Source organism: Cervus canadensis, chromosome 4 (assembly GCF_019320065.1).
Source record: "Cervus canadensis isolate Bull #8, Minnesota chromosome 4, ASM1932006v1, whole genome shotgun sequence".
In the NCBI taxonomy this organism is placed as follows: domain Eukaryota; kingdom Metazoa; phylum Chordata; class Mammalia; order Artiodactyla; family Cervidae; genus Cervus; species Cervus canadensis.
The window spans coordinates 67,254,451-67,270,888 of record NC_057389.1 but is presented as its reverse complement, the minus strand read 5'-3'; the positions used below and the strand labels follow the sequence as shown (position 1 = coordinate 67,270,888).

The window sequence follows — 16,438 nt, the reverse complement described above, 5'->3', positions numbered from 1 at the left end:
TTTAAGACTTGGTAGACCGTCTTTGGAGAGATTGTTGACATTTTGTGAGGAAGACACTTTAAACTTACTTATCTATGAAATCAAGCTTATTTTTAATTTTTTAAACTATATTCTTTAAGAGTCTTTATTGAATATGTTACAATATTGTTTTTGTTTTATGTTTTGGGTTTTTGGCCATGAGGCATGTGGAATCTCCGCTCCCTGATCAGGGATTGAACTTGTACATTCTGCATTGGAAGGCAAAATCTTAACCACTGGACCACCTGAGAAGTCCCAGAAACCAAGTTTAATAATACGTCTTTACAGGTTGTTGTGATGAACACATGAGGTAATGCATTGAAAAACATGTAGAATTCATTCATGTACTGTTTATATGATACTATTTCTTAGTCAGTCATCCATTTTATTAGTTTTTTCAAAATAATTCTATAAATTGCTTAACCAAACTGATTTTACTGGTCTTGGTATATGTTGTGTATATGGAGGGTGGAGAAGAAAACAAAGATACTAAAAGACAAATACTAAACTAAATAGATGTTTAGGATTTTTTAACGAAGTAAATATGGAAAATAATGATATTTTTATTTTCATAAGTGAATGTATTAATGGTAATATCTAAAGTTAAAAAGATAGGTAAAATATTAAAAAAAATAGATTAAATTAGAATCTGTATAAAAAATATAGAATAAGTGTGAGTAACACAAAGTGGAGTTTGAAATAAGACTAAAACTACAGATAATTGGAGTTGAGAATTGGTGGACAGTATGTCAGAAGTTCGGAGAAGGCAATGGCACCCCACTCCAGTACTCTTTCCTGGAAAATCCCATGGACGGAGGAGCCTGGTAGGCTGCAGTCCATGGGGTCACTAAGAGTTGGATATGATTGAGCGACTTCCCTTTCACTTTTCACTTTCATGCATTGGAGAAGGAAATGGCAACCCACTCCAGTGTTCTTGTCTGGAGGATCCCAGGGATGGGGGAGCCTGGTGGGCTGCCGTCTACGCACAGAGTCAGACACGACTGAAGCGACTTAGCAGCAGCAGCAGCATGTCAGAAGTTAAGCTAATGTAGCAACTAATAAAAGCAGAAAATCTTTGGGCTTCCCAGGTGGTGCTAATGGTAAAGAACCTGCATGACAATGCAGGAGAAGCAAGAAACATGAGTTTGATCCTTGGGTCGGGAAGATCCCCTGGGGTAGGAAATGACAACCCACTTCAACATTCTTGTCTGGAAAATTCCATGGACAGAGGAGCTTGGAGGGCGACAGTCCAGAGGCCACAAAGAGCCAGACATGACTCAGCTCTTTAGTTTTGTTAGATATCTCTTCTAAAGATCTCAAAATACAGATGTACTTCTTTCAGTAACTGGATAAATATTTTATTAAATCTAGAAATAAGCACACCAAGAAACCAACTTTTGTGGAAGTTACATTAGGACCATTCTGGAAGGGGAAGGGCAGATGATCATTGATTTAGTTTAGTGAGTAGAAAAGTATGATTTTTTATTTTGCAATGTTATTCTGAAATGTATTCCCCTAAAGTGGACTGAATCTACATTTATAAAGCAAAAACTCACTGATTCAACTCCATCTTTATTCCAAATATTGGTCAAGCACTTCCCAAGGTGTGATTTTATCCAACTCTTCCATACAAACCTGTCAAGCATATACTATTATTGTGCGACTCATATCTTTGAGAATTTGACTAGCATAATATTTTGTCAAAGAATGCTTTGTCTTCAGGAAAAAAAAAACACACACAAATTAATGCTTTGAATTGGTGAACTAATTCAAGTTTACTTTTGATCAAATTAAATTGGTTAATTACCAAAAGAACATTCAAGGCAAAAACCGATTGGAAAGCCATTTTTTCCCTCTTTTTAAATCAGTACAGTTAGTTTTCCAAATCATTATTAAAGACACAATTATGCCCCTAAACAAAGTAACTACTCTTCTCTTAAATGTATTATTCTTTTTTAAGTCTAACAGGAAATCTTCATAATAAAAAATATTGTTTGAATATTCTTCTTTAGTTGAAACATTGAAGTTGCTTCTATAGATACTTACATAGTAGAAACCTGGAATTATGTAATCAAAATGTTCTTTATGCAATTTTAACAAGTCATGGTAACTTGGATCTCCTTTAATACTTTTATTCATCCACAGATTATACAAATGCTAACTTCACACATGTGTGTTATTTACAATTCCATTTCCATAACCCTGCATCCTTCCTCCACCTGGAATCTGGATGCTTTCATTCATTCAAAATGCTTCGATTCTTCATAAGGCAATTAAAAAATTTACTTCATCAACAACTCAGCTTAAAATGTTTTCTTTGGTATCTAAATTTCTGTGGGACCTGTATCTGACAACTACATCCACTATATAGATAAATATAGAGGTGTGTGTTAGTGACTACTGATTTTCAAGCCTCACAATGTTTTTCAAAGGCATATATAAAATAATAATATATAATACAGTATACAATAACATAAAATATAACATTATATATTACATAATACATAATATCTGATAATACATAACAATTACAGAGATGATGTAATATATAATACTATATGATAATATGTAATATTATGTAACAATATATTATATATAATAGTATAATATATAATTACTTTATCCATACCTTTAAAAAACACACAGTATATATACAGATTATGACATAATATTGGGTATTAATCATTGGATATATTTTATTCAATAATTTTATATACCTTTGTAAAACATTATGGGCACTTGAAAGGCAGAAATAATAATATATTTATTTTTATGCTCCAATGATGTTTCCTAAATGTTTGAAATATTGAATATTTTTGTTCCTAAAAAAAAATTAAAAAGACACTATGGTCCTGCAGACTATCTCTTGCTCATATTTGACCTCAGGAATAATACTTTATTCACAATAAGCAAATTGCAGCATAAAAACAGATGCTATGAAGAAAATAAATAGGAAGGAATGGATTAGCAGTGAGAATGATCATGCTAAGTGCCAAACATAGTTCCTGTCAAAGAACAGGAACATAGTAAGTTTGCAGAAATTAGTCAGTGAAAAGATACATTTTATACACAATTATAAATTCTTCTTTTTGGTCAGAATACATGGCTCTTTGTTTTTATTACCTTTTCTATAATCAGTCTTACCTGCTTTTGTATTGGTAATTCAAGAGAAATAGTAATATTATGGATATACACATTACCTAATTGAGCTACTTATAATGAACAACAGGGGCAAGGTATATACACTATTTCTGCCTGATATGTGAAGAAATTTACAGAAAGGTGATGAAACTGGTCTAAAATCAGTCTACTATAAGGACAGAACAACTATTAGTTCTATTACCAGTGTGCATTAGATTCTTTAGTGATTCTTCATATGGTTTGCAAAGCTCATCAGCTTATTTCTTTGGATTCAACAGCCATCAAGATCAAAGTAAACCAGGTACACTCAGAATTTTGAGAAATAATTGACTTTCAATTTTTCTGTATTGGTCTGATTCCACAGGGCATATTAGAGCCTGGTAATAATCGTGCTGTCTGCTAGTTTGCATATACCGGTATTGGTACTCTCCCACGTGCTATGTGCTCAGTCACTCAGTCATCTCTGACTCTTTTGTGACTACATGGTCTATAGCCCACAAAGCTCCTCAGTCCATGGAATTTTCCAAGCAAGAATACTGGAGTGTGTTGCCATTTCCTATTCCAGGGGATCTTCCTGGCCCAGGGATAGAACCAGAGTCTCCTGCATTGGCAGATTTTCTACAGAGCCATCAGGGAAACCCACTGTCTTGCATATAATGAAACACTCATTCCAGCGTTATGCAAACACAAGGATTCACCAAGTTAATAAGGCCCCCTGGCCTATCAAGAACAAGTTCATCTTATTTGATGAACCATAATTTAAATCAATGCATTAGTGCCTGAAAATGGCTAGAATAGAAGTAAGCATATTTCAATGATATGAAAATACTTAGTTTTAAATCCAGACATCACTGGCCAAGAAAACAGCTTAATTATACTGTGATGCAAGTGACTGACACCAGATTTCTATCATCTGGATAAGAAGTGATGGGAAGGAGTGATGAGTCAGGCAGAGGTCCTAGTGAAGGAAGGAGTCAGTTCCAGCAGAGAGCACAGTGGAAGCAAGCAGAAGTGCCAGAGGCAAGTTTTCTCTTTTCCTGTGGCTTCTCCTGGACATTCTGCTTGATTCTAACTCATTTAGAATCTGAGACTATCAGGTCAAAATGGAATCTCAATGTCATTGTGCCCAAACTCCTTCATTAGGAAAATGAGGAAACATTGAGCTTGATTACACAACTTCACTGACTCTCAAGACAAACTTAGGACATAGGCATAATTTTCTTAGATGTTGAGAAAACTATGCTTAGTGTTTAAGTAATGTGAATATTATTAGCTGTGCTGAAACCAGCCACCCTAAGGCCACACTCCTAAGACATCCAAAGTACATTATTTCAATCACTCTCACTAAGTGGATATTAGAGTAAATCAGGAAAAGAAAAAAAGTGAAAGTGTTAGTTGCTCAGTCATGTCCAACTCTATGCAAATCCATGGACTGTAGCCTGTCAGGCTCCTCTGTCCAGGCAACAATACTGGAGTGGGTAGCCATTCCCTTTTCTAGGGGATCTTTCCAAGCCAGGTAGTGAACCTGAGTCTCCTGCATTGCAGGTAGATTCTTTTACCTTCTGAGCCACCATGGAAGCCCAAATCAGGAAAAAAACAACACGCTTACTCTAGCAACTCTTATAGCAGAGGTGGCTTGGATCATGCTGGAGGGCAGATAACAGCTAATCTGAATAAGTCAGTTTTCTCTCTCTTTGAAAGACACTGTCACTTTCATGGAGATCAAGGAACCCTTCCTATACTTCTTGTCTTGGACCAGATGAGCAGTCCTTAGACATCCCAATCTTTCTTCCACAAGGATAAGTTGTAGTATGCTTTGTTTCTTATTAACCATTATAAGTTGAATTGTATCCCCTCCAAAATTCATATGTTGAAATCCTAACTCCAGTACTCCAATTGTGACTTAGTTTGGAGACTGGATCTTTAGAGACAATTGAGTTAAAACGAGGTCATTGTGGTGGGCTCTAATGCAATATGACTTCTGTTTTTATAAGAAGGGGAAATTTGGATACAAAAATACCCAGAGGAAAGTCCACTGACATTCTCCAAAATTTATTCTTTTTCTCCTTCATGTCTTTATATCGAAATAAAAATATTAGAAAAGCAAAATTCTTAAATTGGTTCTTGAAATAACTTTTAAAATATTTTATTATTTAAAAAGTAAGATTATAATGGCCTTTCCAGGTGGCTGAGTGGTGCAGAATCCGTCTGCCAAGTAGTAGACACAGGTTTGATCCCTAGGTCTAGAAAATCCCCTGGAGAAGGAGATGGCAACCCAGTCCAGTATTCTTGCCTGGGAAATCCCATGGACAGAGGAGCCTGGTGGGCTGCAATCCATGGGGTCACAAAGAGTTGGAAACTACTTAGCACCCAAACAACAATGACAACAACAAAGATTATAATATTAACACCAATGTGTATTCATTCTAACTTTTGAAAAAAATTTTTTTCTCATTCCCAGAGATAACCACACTTATTGCATATCTATTAGAGATTTTTTTAGGTCCTAAAAATCTTTTATACTAAGTGATATATTAAAAATTCATTTACTCTAATGACACAAAAATTATATTATGAACAATAAAAGTTGTAGAGGTGACAGATTTACTCAAAAGAAAATTTAAATTGATGTTTAAAAAGTCAGATTTTAATGGGTCCAATAGATTGTTTTTATAGCACTGCTATTGGTTAAATACAAACGTTTGGGGGGATCGTTTCTTAGAGTAACTCTTTCCTTTTATTTGAACCACGGAGGCAAACAGGTTGTCTCTTCCTCAAGTCAAAGCTTTTTGCTCCATACTCACTTTCCTGTTCTTACTTAAAATATTAGGTCCTGTGAAGATATTGATGACACCTTCCAGGTGCAGTGAGAGTGATGTACCATCAGACTCTCAAGTATCACAGACAAAGTCAATCTTCAGTTCCGGTAGGTCCTAAAACAAGGCCAGTCGTGTGCCAATATTTCAGGGCCCTGTCCCACATGCTTTTCCTGCAACATGACTTAAAATTGTGACTTTAAAGATCATAGGCTAGCAAGATTTCTACTGGAAGAGAAGACTCAGAAACAGGACACAGTCCTGTTTAGCAGAGACCACTAGGTTAAATCCAGGCCACAGTGCTATTTGGAACATTAGTAAATGTTATGCTAAACTCAAGTTTATTTCTACTAAAAGCTGTGAAAATTTGACATCACAGTAACTGAAATCTCATATGGAAACCCGTAGCAATTCCATCACTACCAGCTCTTGACCTGCTAAGATATTTATAGTACCTGCTCAACCTCTGTGAGTGGTTCTGTTACAGCCATTTCAGTGCCCCCCACCCCTGCCAAAAACTCACAAACTGCACTGTACCTAGTGCAGCACGTTTATTAATAGTACTTGTTGAGTGGATAATTACTGAATGAATATGATTATTTCACCTTTTGCATTAGTTTTCACAACTTGTTATTATGCACGTATATAACCATAGTATCTGGAAAAATATGCTTATTTGTTCATTTATAATCTGTTATTGCTCAGACTTAACAGAGAAAGAGCAAAAGAAAAAAGAAAAAGAAAAGTTAGTGGGATCCATGAACTATGCAGAGAACCAGATTTACTTTTTACCATCTTTATGGACAAATCTGTGAGCGTGTGTTTTGCACTAACTATCACTAAGACCATATCCATCTTGAATATTCTCTATTGCTTTTCATGATTTGGGAAGGAAATGACAAATGAGACAACTGTAACTGAATTTATTCTAAAGGGCTTCTCAGACGTGCCTGAACTGAGGCTCATTAGCACCATCTTTTTCCTTTTCATCTATCTCTTTGCCCTCCTGGGAAACAGCTCCATCATTGCAGCTGTGAGCCGAGACAGCCGCCTCCACATCCCCATGTATCTCTTCCTGAAGAATCTCTCTTTCTTGGACATGTGCTACACCACAGTCATCATCCCCAAGGCACTGATTAATTCACTCATGGGTTCAGAAGTCATCTCCTTTTGGGAATGTGTGGCTCAGCTCTTCTTATTTGTAACGCTATGTGCTTCTGAGTGCTTCCTGCTCACCTCTATGGCATATGACCGTTGTTTGGCCATCTACAAGCCTCTCCTTTATGGTGTCATTATGAGCAGAAAGCTGTGTACAGAGCTTGTTATGGTGGCCTGGTTCAGCGGAGCTCTCTATGCCATCTTTCACACCATCAACACCTTCTCCCTCCAGTTCTGTGGGCCTAATGTCATTGACCACTTTTTCTGTGACAGCTCCCCTATCATGAGACTCTCCTGCAGTGACTCCCACACCAACGAGGAAGTTGGATTCGTGGTGGGTGGGTGTACTATTCTTGGTGCCTTTGCCCTCACCATCATCTCCTATGTTCTCATCATTGCCACCATCGCTCGGACCCACTCTGCTGGTAGCCGTTGGAAGGCCTTTTCCACCTGCTCCTCTCATCTTACTACCATCATTCTATTTTATGTCACTGGGAGCATTGCTTACCTGAGACCTACTTCTCGTTACTTCCCCCTTCAAGGACAGCTAGTGTCTGTGTTTTACTCCATTCTAACACCTAGTCTTAATCCTGTTGTTTACTGTCTGAGAAACACAGACATGCAGGCGGCCCTAAAGAAACTATTTGTCCCATCCAAATAGGCATATTTTTCATATATTAAGCATATTTCTTTGAACGTTAACCTAGATGAAACAGTTTCTCCAAACACATAATCTAGTAAAGTGAATAGTGAAGAAATAGAAAATGTGAACAGATTAATAACAAGTAGGGAGATTAAAGCAGTAATAAAAAGCCTTCCAACAAAGAAAAGCCTTATACCATTGGTTTCATTGGTGAAGTGTACCAAACACTTTAAGAATTAATGCCAACCCTTCTAAAACTCTTCTAAAAAAACTGATTATGGAATACTTGCAAACTAATTTTATGGGGCCAGAATTATCTTCACACCACGGCCAAAGACACTACAAGAAAATAAAACTGTATGAACTTGGATGAACATAGATGCAAAAATCTTCAACAAAATACTAGTAAACCTAACTCATCAGCACATTAAAGGGTCATACACCATGACCAAGTGAGATTTATCCTGGGATTCCAAGCAGCATATGCAAACCAATAAACATATTGCACTGCATTAATAGAAGTAAGAGTAAAATTGTATGATCATCTCTATAGATACAGGAAAAACATTTGAGAAAATACAGTTTTTCATGATAAAAACTCTCAATAAACTGGGTATAGAGGGAACATATGTGAACATAATAAAGCCCATATATAGCAAACCCACAGCTAACATCATACTCAATGATGAAAACCTGACACCTTTTCTTCTATGATTAGGAAGAAGACAAGGGTGCCCACTTTCACCCCCTCCTTCTTATTAAACACAGCACTAGAACTCCACCCAGAGCAAATAGGCAAGAAAAAAAATATTTTATGTATACTTCATTACAATAAATAAATTCATAAAAGAAAAAAACAACTACAAGAATTATTGTGACCCCAAAATAACCAATAGTTTCTGCTTCTCATGGATAATTTAAGCTATTTATGAATCTGAGATACTAATTATATATTCCCCACTCTCCCTTTGAAACTCTATAAAGGAAGGAAAAAAGCAAATAATTGAATCAAGTTTACAGGAGAAAACTTCAGTTTTACAAGAGAATTGTGCTATAACTTTGTTTTGTTGATTTTATTATAATGAAGCAAACTTTTGCAAAAATTCTCTCCATTAGCTCTGTCATAATATAAATAGGCATTTACTTCTAACATTCAGTTCAGTTCAGTTCAGGCGCTCAGTCGTGTCCAACTCTTTGCGACCCCATGAACTGCAGCACGCCAGGCCTCCCTGTTCATCACCAACTGCTGGAGTTTACCCAAACTCATGTACATTGAGTCAGTGATGTCATCCAACCATCTTATCCTCTGTCGTCCTCATCTCCTCCTACCCTCAATCCTTCCCAGCATCAGGGTATAGCAAATGAGTCAGCTCTTCGCATCAGGTGGCCAAAGTATTGGAGTTTCAGCTTCAACATCAGTCCTTCCAATGAACACCCAGGACTGATCTCCTTTAGGATGGACTGGTTGGATCTCCTTGCAGTCCAAGGGACTCTCAAGAGTCTTCTCTAACACCACAGTCCAAAAGCACCAATTCTTCAGCGCTCAGCTTTCTTTATAGTCCAACTCTCATATCCATACAAGACTACTGGAAAAACCACAGCCTTGACTAGACAGACCTTTGTTGACAAAGAAAAATGTCTCTGCTTTTTAATATGCTATCTAGGTTGGTCATAACTTTCCTTCAAAGGAGTAAGCGTCTTTTAATTTCATGGCTGCAATCACCATCTGCACTGATTTTGGAGCCCCCCAAAATAAAGTCAGCCACTGTTCCCACTGTTTCCCCATCTATTTCCCATGAAGTGATGGGACCTGATGCCATGATCTTTGTTTTCTGAATGTTGAGTTTTAAGCCAACTTTTTCACTCTCCTCTTCAACTTTCATCAAGAGGCTTTTTAGTTGTTCACTTTCTGCCATAAGGGTGGTGTCATCTGCATATCTGAGGTTATTGATATTTCTCCCAGCAATTTTTATTCCAGCTTGTGCTTCCTCCAGCCCATTCTCATGATGTAGTCTGCATATAAGTTAAATAAGCAGGGTGACAATATACAGCCTTGACATACTCCTTTTCCTATTTGGAACCAGTCTGTTGTTCCCTGTCCAGTTCTAACTGTTGCTTCCTGACCTGCATACAGGCTTCTCAAGAGGCAGGTCAGGTGGTCTGGTATTCCTATCTCCTTCAGAATTTTCCACAGTTTATTGTGATCCATACAGTCAAAAGCTTTGGCCTAGTCAGTAAAGCAGAAATAGATGTTTTTCTGGGACTCTCTTGCTTTTTCAATGATCCAGCAGATGCTGGCAATTTGATCTCTGGTTCTTCTGCCTTTTCTAAATCCAGCTTGAACATCTGGAAGTTCATGGTTCATGTATTTCTGAAGCCTGGCTTGGAGAATTTTGAGCATTACTTTACTAGCATGTGAGATGAGTGCAATTGTGTGGTAGTTTGAGCATTCTTTGGCATTGCCTTTCTTTGGGATTGGAATGAAAACTGACCTTTTCCAGTCCTGTGGCCTCTGGTGAGTTTTCCAAATTTGCTGGTATATTGAATGCAGCACTTTCACAGCATCAGCTTATAGGATTTGAAATAACTCAACTGGAATTCCATCACCTCCACTAGCTTTGTTCATAGTGATGCTTCCTAAGGCCCACTTGACTTATTCCAGGATGTCTAGCTCTAGGTGAGTAATCACATCATCGTGATTCTCTGGGTCGTGAAGATCTATTTTGTACAGTTCTTCTGTGTATTCTTGCCACCTCTCTTAATATCTTCTGTTTCTGTTAGGTCCATACCATTTCTGTCCTTTATTGAGGCCATCTTTGCATGAAAGGTTCCCTTGGCACATGGTTATAGAGGTTGGTCCAGCTTCTGCTTGTACAAATAGATCAAATAATACCTGCTATCAGTAGTAAGATAGGTTTAAGGATTTGATGTAAATTGGCAGAAGCCGTCTAAACGAAAATTTTGTGAAATCTTTAAGCAAGTAAGCTAGTTTTATAATTCTATCCTAATGACTCCAACATGCACTTAACCATAATCAAAGGTGTTTATTAAAGTATTTTGTTGAAATAATGAGAACTGGAAAGAATTTATATGAATTTAAACAGATGTTAACAAATCATGGCTCAGCTATACAGTTGATGAAGTGAAGTGAAGTCGCTCAGTCATGTCCGACTCTTTGCGAGCCCATGGGCTGTAGCCCACCAGGCTTCTCCGTCCATGGAATTTTCCAGGCAAGAATACTGGAGTGGGTTGCCATTTCCTTCTCCAGGGGATCTTCCCAACCCAGGGATTGAACCCATGTCTCCCACATTGCAGGCAGACACTTTAACCTCTGAGCCACCAGGGAAGTGTTATTCGCTCAGTCATGTCCCACTCTTTGGCAACTCCGTGGATTGGAGCCTGCCAGGCTCCTCTGTCAACGGGATTCTGCAGGCAAGAATACTGGAGTGGGTTGCCATTCCCTTCTCCAGAGGATCTTCCAGACCCAGGGATCCAACCTGGGTCTCAAGCATTGCAGGCGGACTTTTTACCATCTGAGCCACCAGGGAAGCTGGCCAAGCGAGCACAGGGAGATGGGCGCGGGTGGCGGGCGGCAGGGCGGCAGCAACCCACGAAGAGAGGAAGGCGGAGGCGATCACTGGGGGCCGACTGACCAGCCTCACCGAGGAGGGCGCACCTACCCACGCCTGGTCCACTCGAGGCGCAGAGCATCACAGCGGCGGCGTGGAGGAACGAGGGGGCGTCCCCCGTGGCAGGCACCCTGCCCCGGCGGCCCGGGAGCGGGTCGGGGGTCACCCGCCTGTCGCGTCGGGACCTGCCGATGCGCTCCCGCTTTCTCCCGCAAGGGGGCGGTCGGCGCGTGCACGCGGCCGGTCCACGACGGCTGGCGGGGACCCAACCCGCGCTCGGGAGCGGCCGGAGCAGGGCGCTGCGGGGCATGGCGCTCCTCCTCGCCCAGCACTAAATGACGTCGGCGGACAGGCTTCGGCGTCGGGTAACGGAGCGGGGCCGCGGCGGCTCGCGATGCGAACCGCACCGGGCGCGGCCCTGCGGGTCGGCGGACCGACTGACGGAGAAAGGGACCCACGGGGTGCAGCCAGGTAGGCCGGCGTCGCGAAGACGTGGCGGCGGCGTAGAAGCGGCTGTTGGGTGGGGCTGTCGCGCGCCATCGCGAGGGGCCCTGGGACGTTCAAAACGAGTCGCCATCGCGAGTCGGCCGCCCGGGCACGCCACGGGGTCTCACCGCCAGAGGCCTCCAGCATAGGGGCGGTCGCGCGGCACCCAGGACGCCGACTGGCCTCCCCGGCCACCAGGGGAGCCCTTGCGGGTCTCTCGACCACCACCGCCAACATCCAGAGTCGCAGCCGGCGCGGGAGAAGGCTCTCAGGGCGCGTACCTGCTCCCCCACGCCCCTCACGCGCAACCCGGCGTCCCAGCGTTCCCCGCTCTTGAACCGAGGGCCCTCCGCCCGGGGGCGCCACAGGCGACGGAGGCCGGGGGACGACATCCAGGTGAGGCGTGGCCGGTTCGGTCCCAGACAGCGGAAGGGGGCGCGGGCGGTCACCCGTGAGGGACAGGGCAAGGGCCAGCTGCGACAGGGAGGGGCGGCAAGCACTCACCGCCAGGGCCGTGGCTCAGGGGCACAGGCGCTGTCCAGGGAACAGAAAGACAGAGACACGGCCGGACCACCAGGAAAACGAGCGCGGGGTCCCACCGCCACACACACGAGGGCGCTTCGCCAACGCCTGATAGGCCGGCCGGCCCCCGCCACCGCGGAGCTTCCCGCGACCTGGCTCCGCCGCCGGGGCGTCTTACCTGCTGCCCCAACGCGTGCCGCCGAGGGGCCCAGTCCACGCAAATCATCCGTCAGTCCTTGGCAGATCTGTCTTCATCTAGTCCGACTCAAGAGTCACGTCCTAGGGATAAGTTCTCCAGCGAGGCGGCCCAGCCCGTGCGCGCACACCAGCAGCGGCTGCGGCTCCTGGCGAGGGCAGGCTCTAGGGGCTCCTAACCGCCGCGGGACTGGGGAGCAAGGACCCGACGTCCCCGTCCGGAGCTTACCGCGGGGTTCGCTGCCTTCACACAGCGCACGCGCGGTCTCACTTGCCAGCCGCCCCGTGGGCCCAGCGGGACCCTCCCCCAACTGGAAGTGGGGAGGCTTGGGCCCGGATACTGTTGACAGATCGCTTAATTTAGGAATCACTTGATGGCAAATAAATGGGGGGGGGGCGGAATGGAAACAGTGACAGACTTTATTTTCTTGGCCTCCAAAATCACTGCAGCCTTGAAATTAAAAGACGCCTGCTCCTCGGAAGAAAAGCTATGACCAGTCTATTGAAAAGTAGAGACGTTACTTTGCCGGCAGAGGTCCATCTAGTCAAAGCTATGGTTTTTCCAGTAGTCCTGTATGGATGCGGAGAAGGCAATGGCAACCCGCTCCAGAACTCTTTCCTGGAAGATCCCTGGGACGGAGGAGCTTGGTAGGCTACAGTCCATGGGGTCGCTAAGAGTCGGACACGACTGAGCGACTTCACGTTCACTTTTCACTTTCATGCATTGGAGAAGGAAATGGCAACCCACTCCAGTGTTCTTGCCTGGAGAATTCAAGGGACGGGGGAGCCTGGTGGGCTGGTGTCTGTGGGGTCGCAGAGAGTCGGACACGACTGAAGTAACTTAGCAGCAGCAGCCATGTATGGAAGTGACTGTGGGACCATAAAAAAAGCTGAGCGCCAAAGAATTAATGCTTTTGAACTGTGGTGTTGGAGAAGACTCTTGAGAGTCCCTTGGACTGCAAGGAGATCAAAGCAGTCAATCCTAAAGGAAATCAGTCCTGAATATTCATTGGAAGGACTGATGCTGAGACTGAGGCTCCAGTGCTTTGGCCGCTTGATGTGAAGAGCTGACCCATTAGAGAAGACCCTGATGCTGGGAAAGATTGAAGACAGGAGGAGAAGGGAAGAGAGGATGAGATGGTTCATCACCAACTCCATGGACATGAGTTTGAGCAGGCTCCCGGAGTTGGTGATGGACGGGGAAACCTGGCGTGCCGCAGTCCATGGGGGTCGCAAAGAGTTGAACACAACTGAGTGACTCAACTGACTGACTGAACAGGCTTTTCCATGTTATTTCTTAACAGGGTATCCATCTCTGTTATCCAAAGGTCTGAAAGATGAGGGTAACATATAAATAAATTTAGGTTAAAATTTATTTTGTAAAGTACAACAGAAACCATGCGAAGGTCTAAAAAGATTACAGACCTTCCAAATAGTCAGTAAACAAACTAAAGAAAAAAAGGAAAAAGCAAACAGAAAAGTCCATGCAACCAAATTACTCTGAGTAAATGGGAAAAGTCTATCTCCAAAAGAAAATAGCATAGAGCTAAAAGTAGTTGCTATTTCATAATAACAGAATGGTTGTGTAGGCATGTGAACATCAGGTTAGATGGCAAAACTGAGTTTTCCCTGTGTCCTGTTTTATGTTTGTGTTTGATTTTTCCCCAACATTTTGTTTTGAAAAGTTACAAAGTTATACAAAAATTGAAATTGTATGATGAACACTGTGTACCCTTCACCTGTATTCACTAAACACATATGGAGAATGAAAGTATGAGTTGCTCAGTTGTGTCCAACTATTTGTGACTCCATGAACTGTAGCCCTTCAGTCCATGGAATTCTCCAGGGAATACTGGAGTGGATAGTCATTCCCTTCTCCAGAGAATCTTCCCCACCCAAGGATCTAACCCAGGTCTCCAGCATTGCAGGTAGATTCTTTACCATTTGAGTCACCAGAGAAGCCCCCAAAACATATAATATGCACATATATTTTTTGAAATGTATATATCTGAATTTTTAAAATTAAAACCATTATTCTAGAAAATTGAGTTTGCAGTTATAGGTTGAAATAAGTTTGAAATTCCATGCAATTTGAGTCTCAGTTCAGTTCAGTTCAGCCACTCAGTCGTGTCCAACTCTGCGATCCCATGGACTGCAGCATGCTAGGCCTCCCTGTCCATTGCCAACTCCTGGAGTGTACCCAAATTCACATCCATTGAGTTGGTGATGCCAACCATCTCATCCTCCGTTGTCCCCTTCTCCTCCTGCTTTCAATCTATCCCAGCATCAGGGTCTTCTCCAAGGATTCAGTCAGGTGGCCAAAGTATTGGAGTTTCAGCTTCATTATCAGTCCTTCCAATGAATATTCAGGACTGAATTCCTTTGGGATGGATTGGTTGGATCTCCATGCAATCCAAGGGACTCTCAAGAGTCTTCTCCAGCGCCACAGTTCAAACACATGAATTCTTCAGCACTCAGCTTTTTGTAGTCCAACTCTCACATCCATACATGACTACTGGAAAAACCATAGCTTTGACTAAGATGGACCTTTGTTGGCAGAGTAATGTCTCTGCTTTTTAATATGCTGTCTAGGTTGGTCATAGCTTTTCTTCCAAGGAGCAAGCGTCTTTTAATTTCATGGCTGCAGTCACCATCTGCAGTGATTTTGGAGCCCCCCAAAATAAAGTCTGACACTGTTTCCGTTGTTTCCCCATCTATTTGCCATGAAGGGATGGGACCAGATGCCATGATCTTAGTTTTCTGAATGTTGAGCCTCAAGCCAAATGGTTATAATAAACAGCTTTTCAGCTGGGTAGTCTTAGCACCATAAAAATATGTTTAATACATACATGTATTATAAAATTTTTATCTATCTAAAAAATGCAAATTATAGCAAGTAGATTATATAATCATATTTTGCTGAAATGATTACTCTGATTACAGAAAAAATTCAGTAACACTAACTTCCTCACTTTTATCTGGCAGTTTAATTCCTGGAAAATATTTTATTTAATTGTATTCTAGACAATTATAAGAAACAAAATTTTCACTCTTATGTATTGTAACTTCTTTTTCAACTTAGATTAAATTGGCTAATTATACATTAAGTGCCTGTTACTATTAATAAATGTCCATTATTATTAACAGGTGTCCATTTTTAGGTAGGTAATAGATGAGATCATGAAGAAAAGTATGTATTCTCCATAGTCCTTATTATTGTTTTATCCTCCCTAAGGAAGAAGAAGGCACAATATAAACCATAGAATAAATTGCAGAATGCATGTTATATAGAGGTGGGTAAAAGTGTTAGTCACTCACTACTGTCTGACTCTGCAACCCAGTGGACTGTAGCCTGCCAGACTCCTCTGTCTGTGGAATTTTCCAGGCAAGAGTACTAGAGTAGGTTGCCATTCTCTTTTCCAGGAGATCTTCCCAATCCAGGGATCAAACCTGGGTCTCCTGCATTGTAGACAGATTCTTTACCCTCTGAGCTACTAGGGAAGTCCATAGACCTGAGTAGTTTACTTTAATTAACTGAGCTTTGGTGGTGGGTGGGGGGAAGGTGGGGGGCATGTTAGATCATTTTACTTTCTTCTTAGTGAATGTTCATATGTGTAATGAGTTTGCTGAAAAGGCTAGAAAGTTGTATGTTAAATTCTAGACTTTTAAAACTAAGATAAAAAAATAGGATGTTTGTAAAAATGTTAATATGGTGAGAATATATACACGTGTTAAAAATTAGTTAAAACTAAATGCTAGATGGGTAAGATAAAGTGATAAATTTCAAATATTTTAAAATGAGTATTTTTATAAAGGTTTTAAGTTGTTTA

General features: G+C 41.6%; 1 protein-coding gene across 1 annotated transcript; it reads left to right on the top strand.

Annotated features, from left to right (window-relative positions):
• The first annotated feature begins 6,870 nt into the window (after positions 1–6,870).
• LOC122439396 (olfactory receptor 5T3-like) lies at positions 6,871–7,794 on the top strand. Its single transcript, XM_043464452.1, has one exon. The coding sequence runs from the start codon at positions 6,871–6,873 to the stop codon at positions 7,792–7,794; it is 924 nt and encodes a 307-aa protein (XP_043320387.1).
• Positions 7,795–16,438: the final 8,644 nt, after the last annotated feature.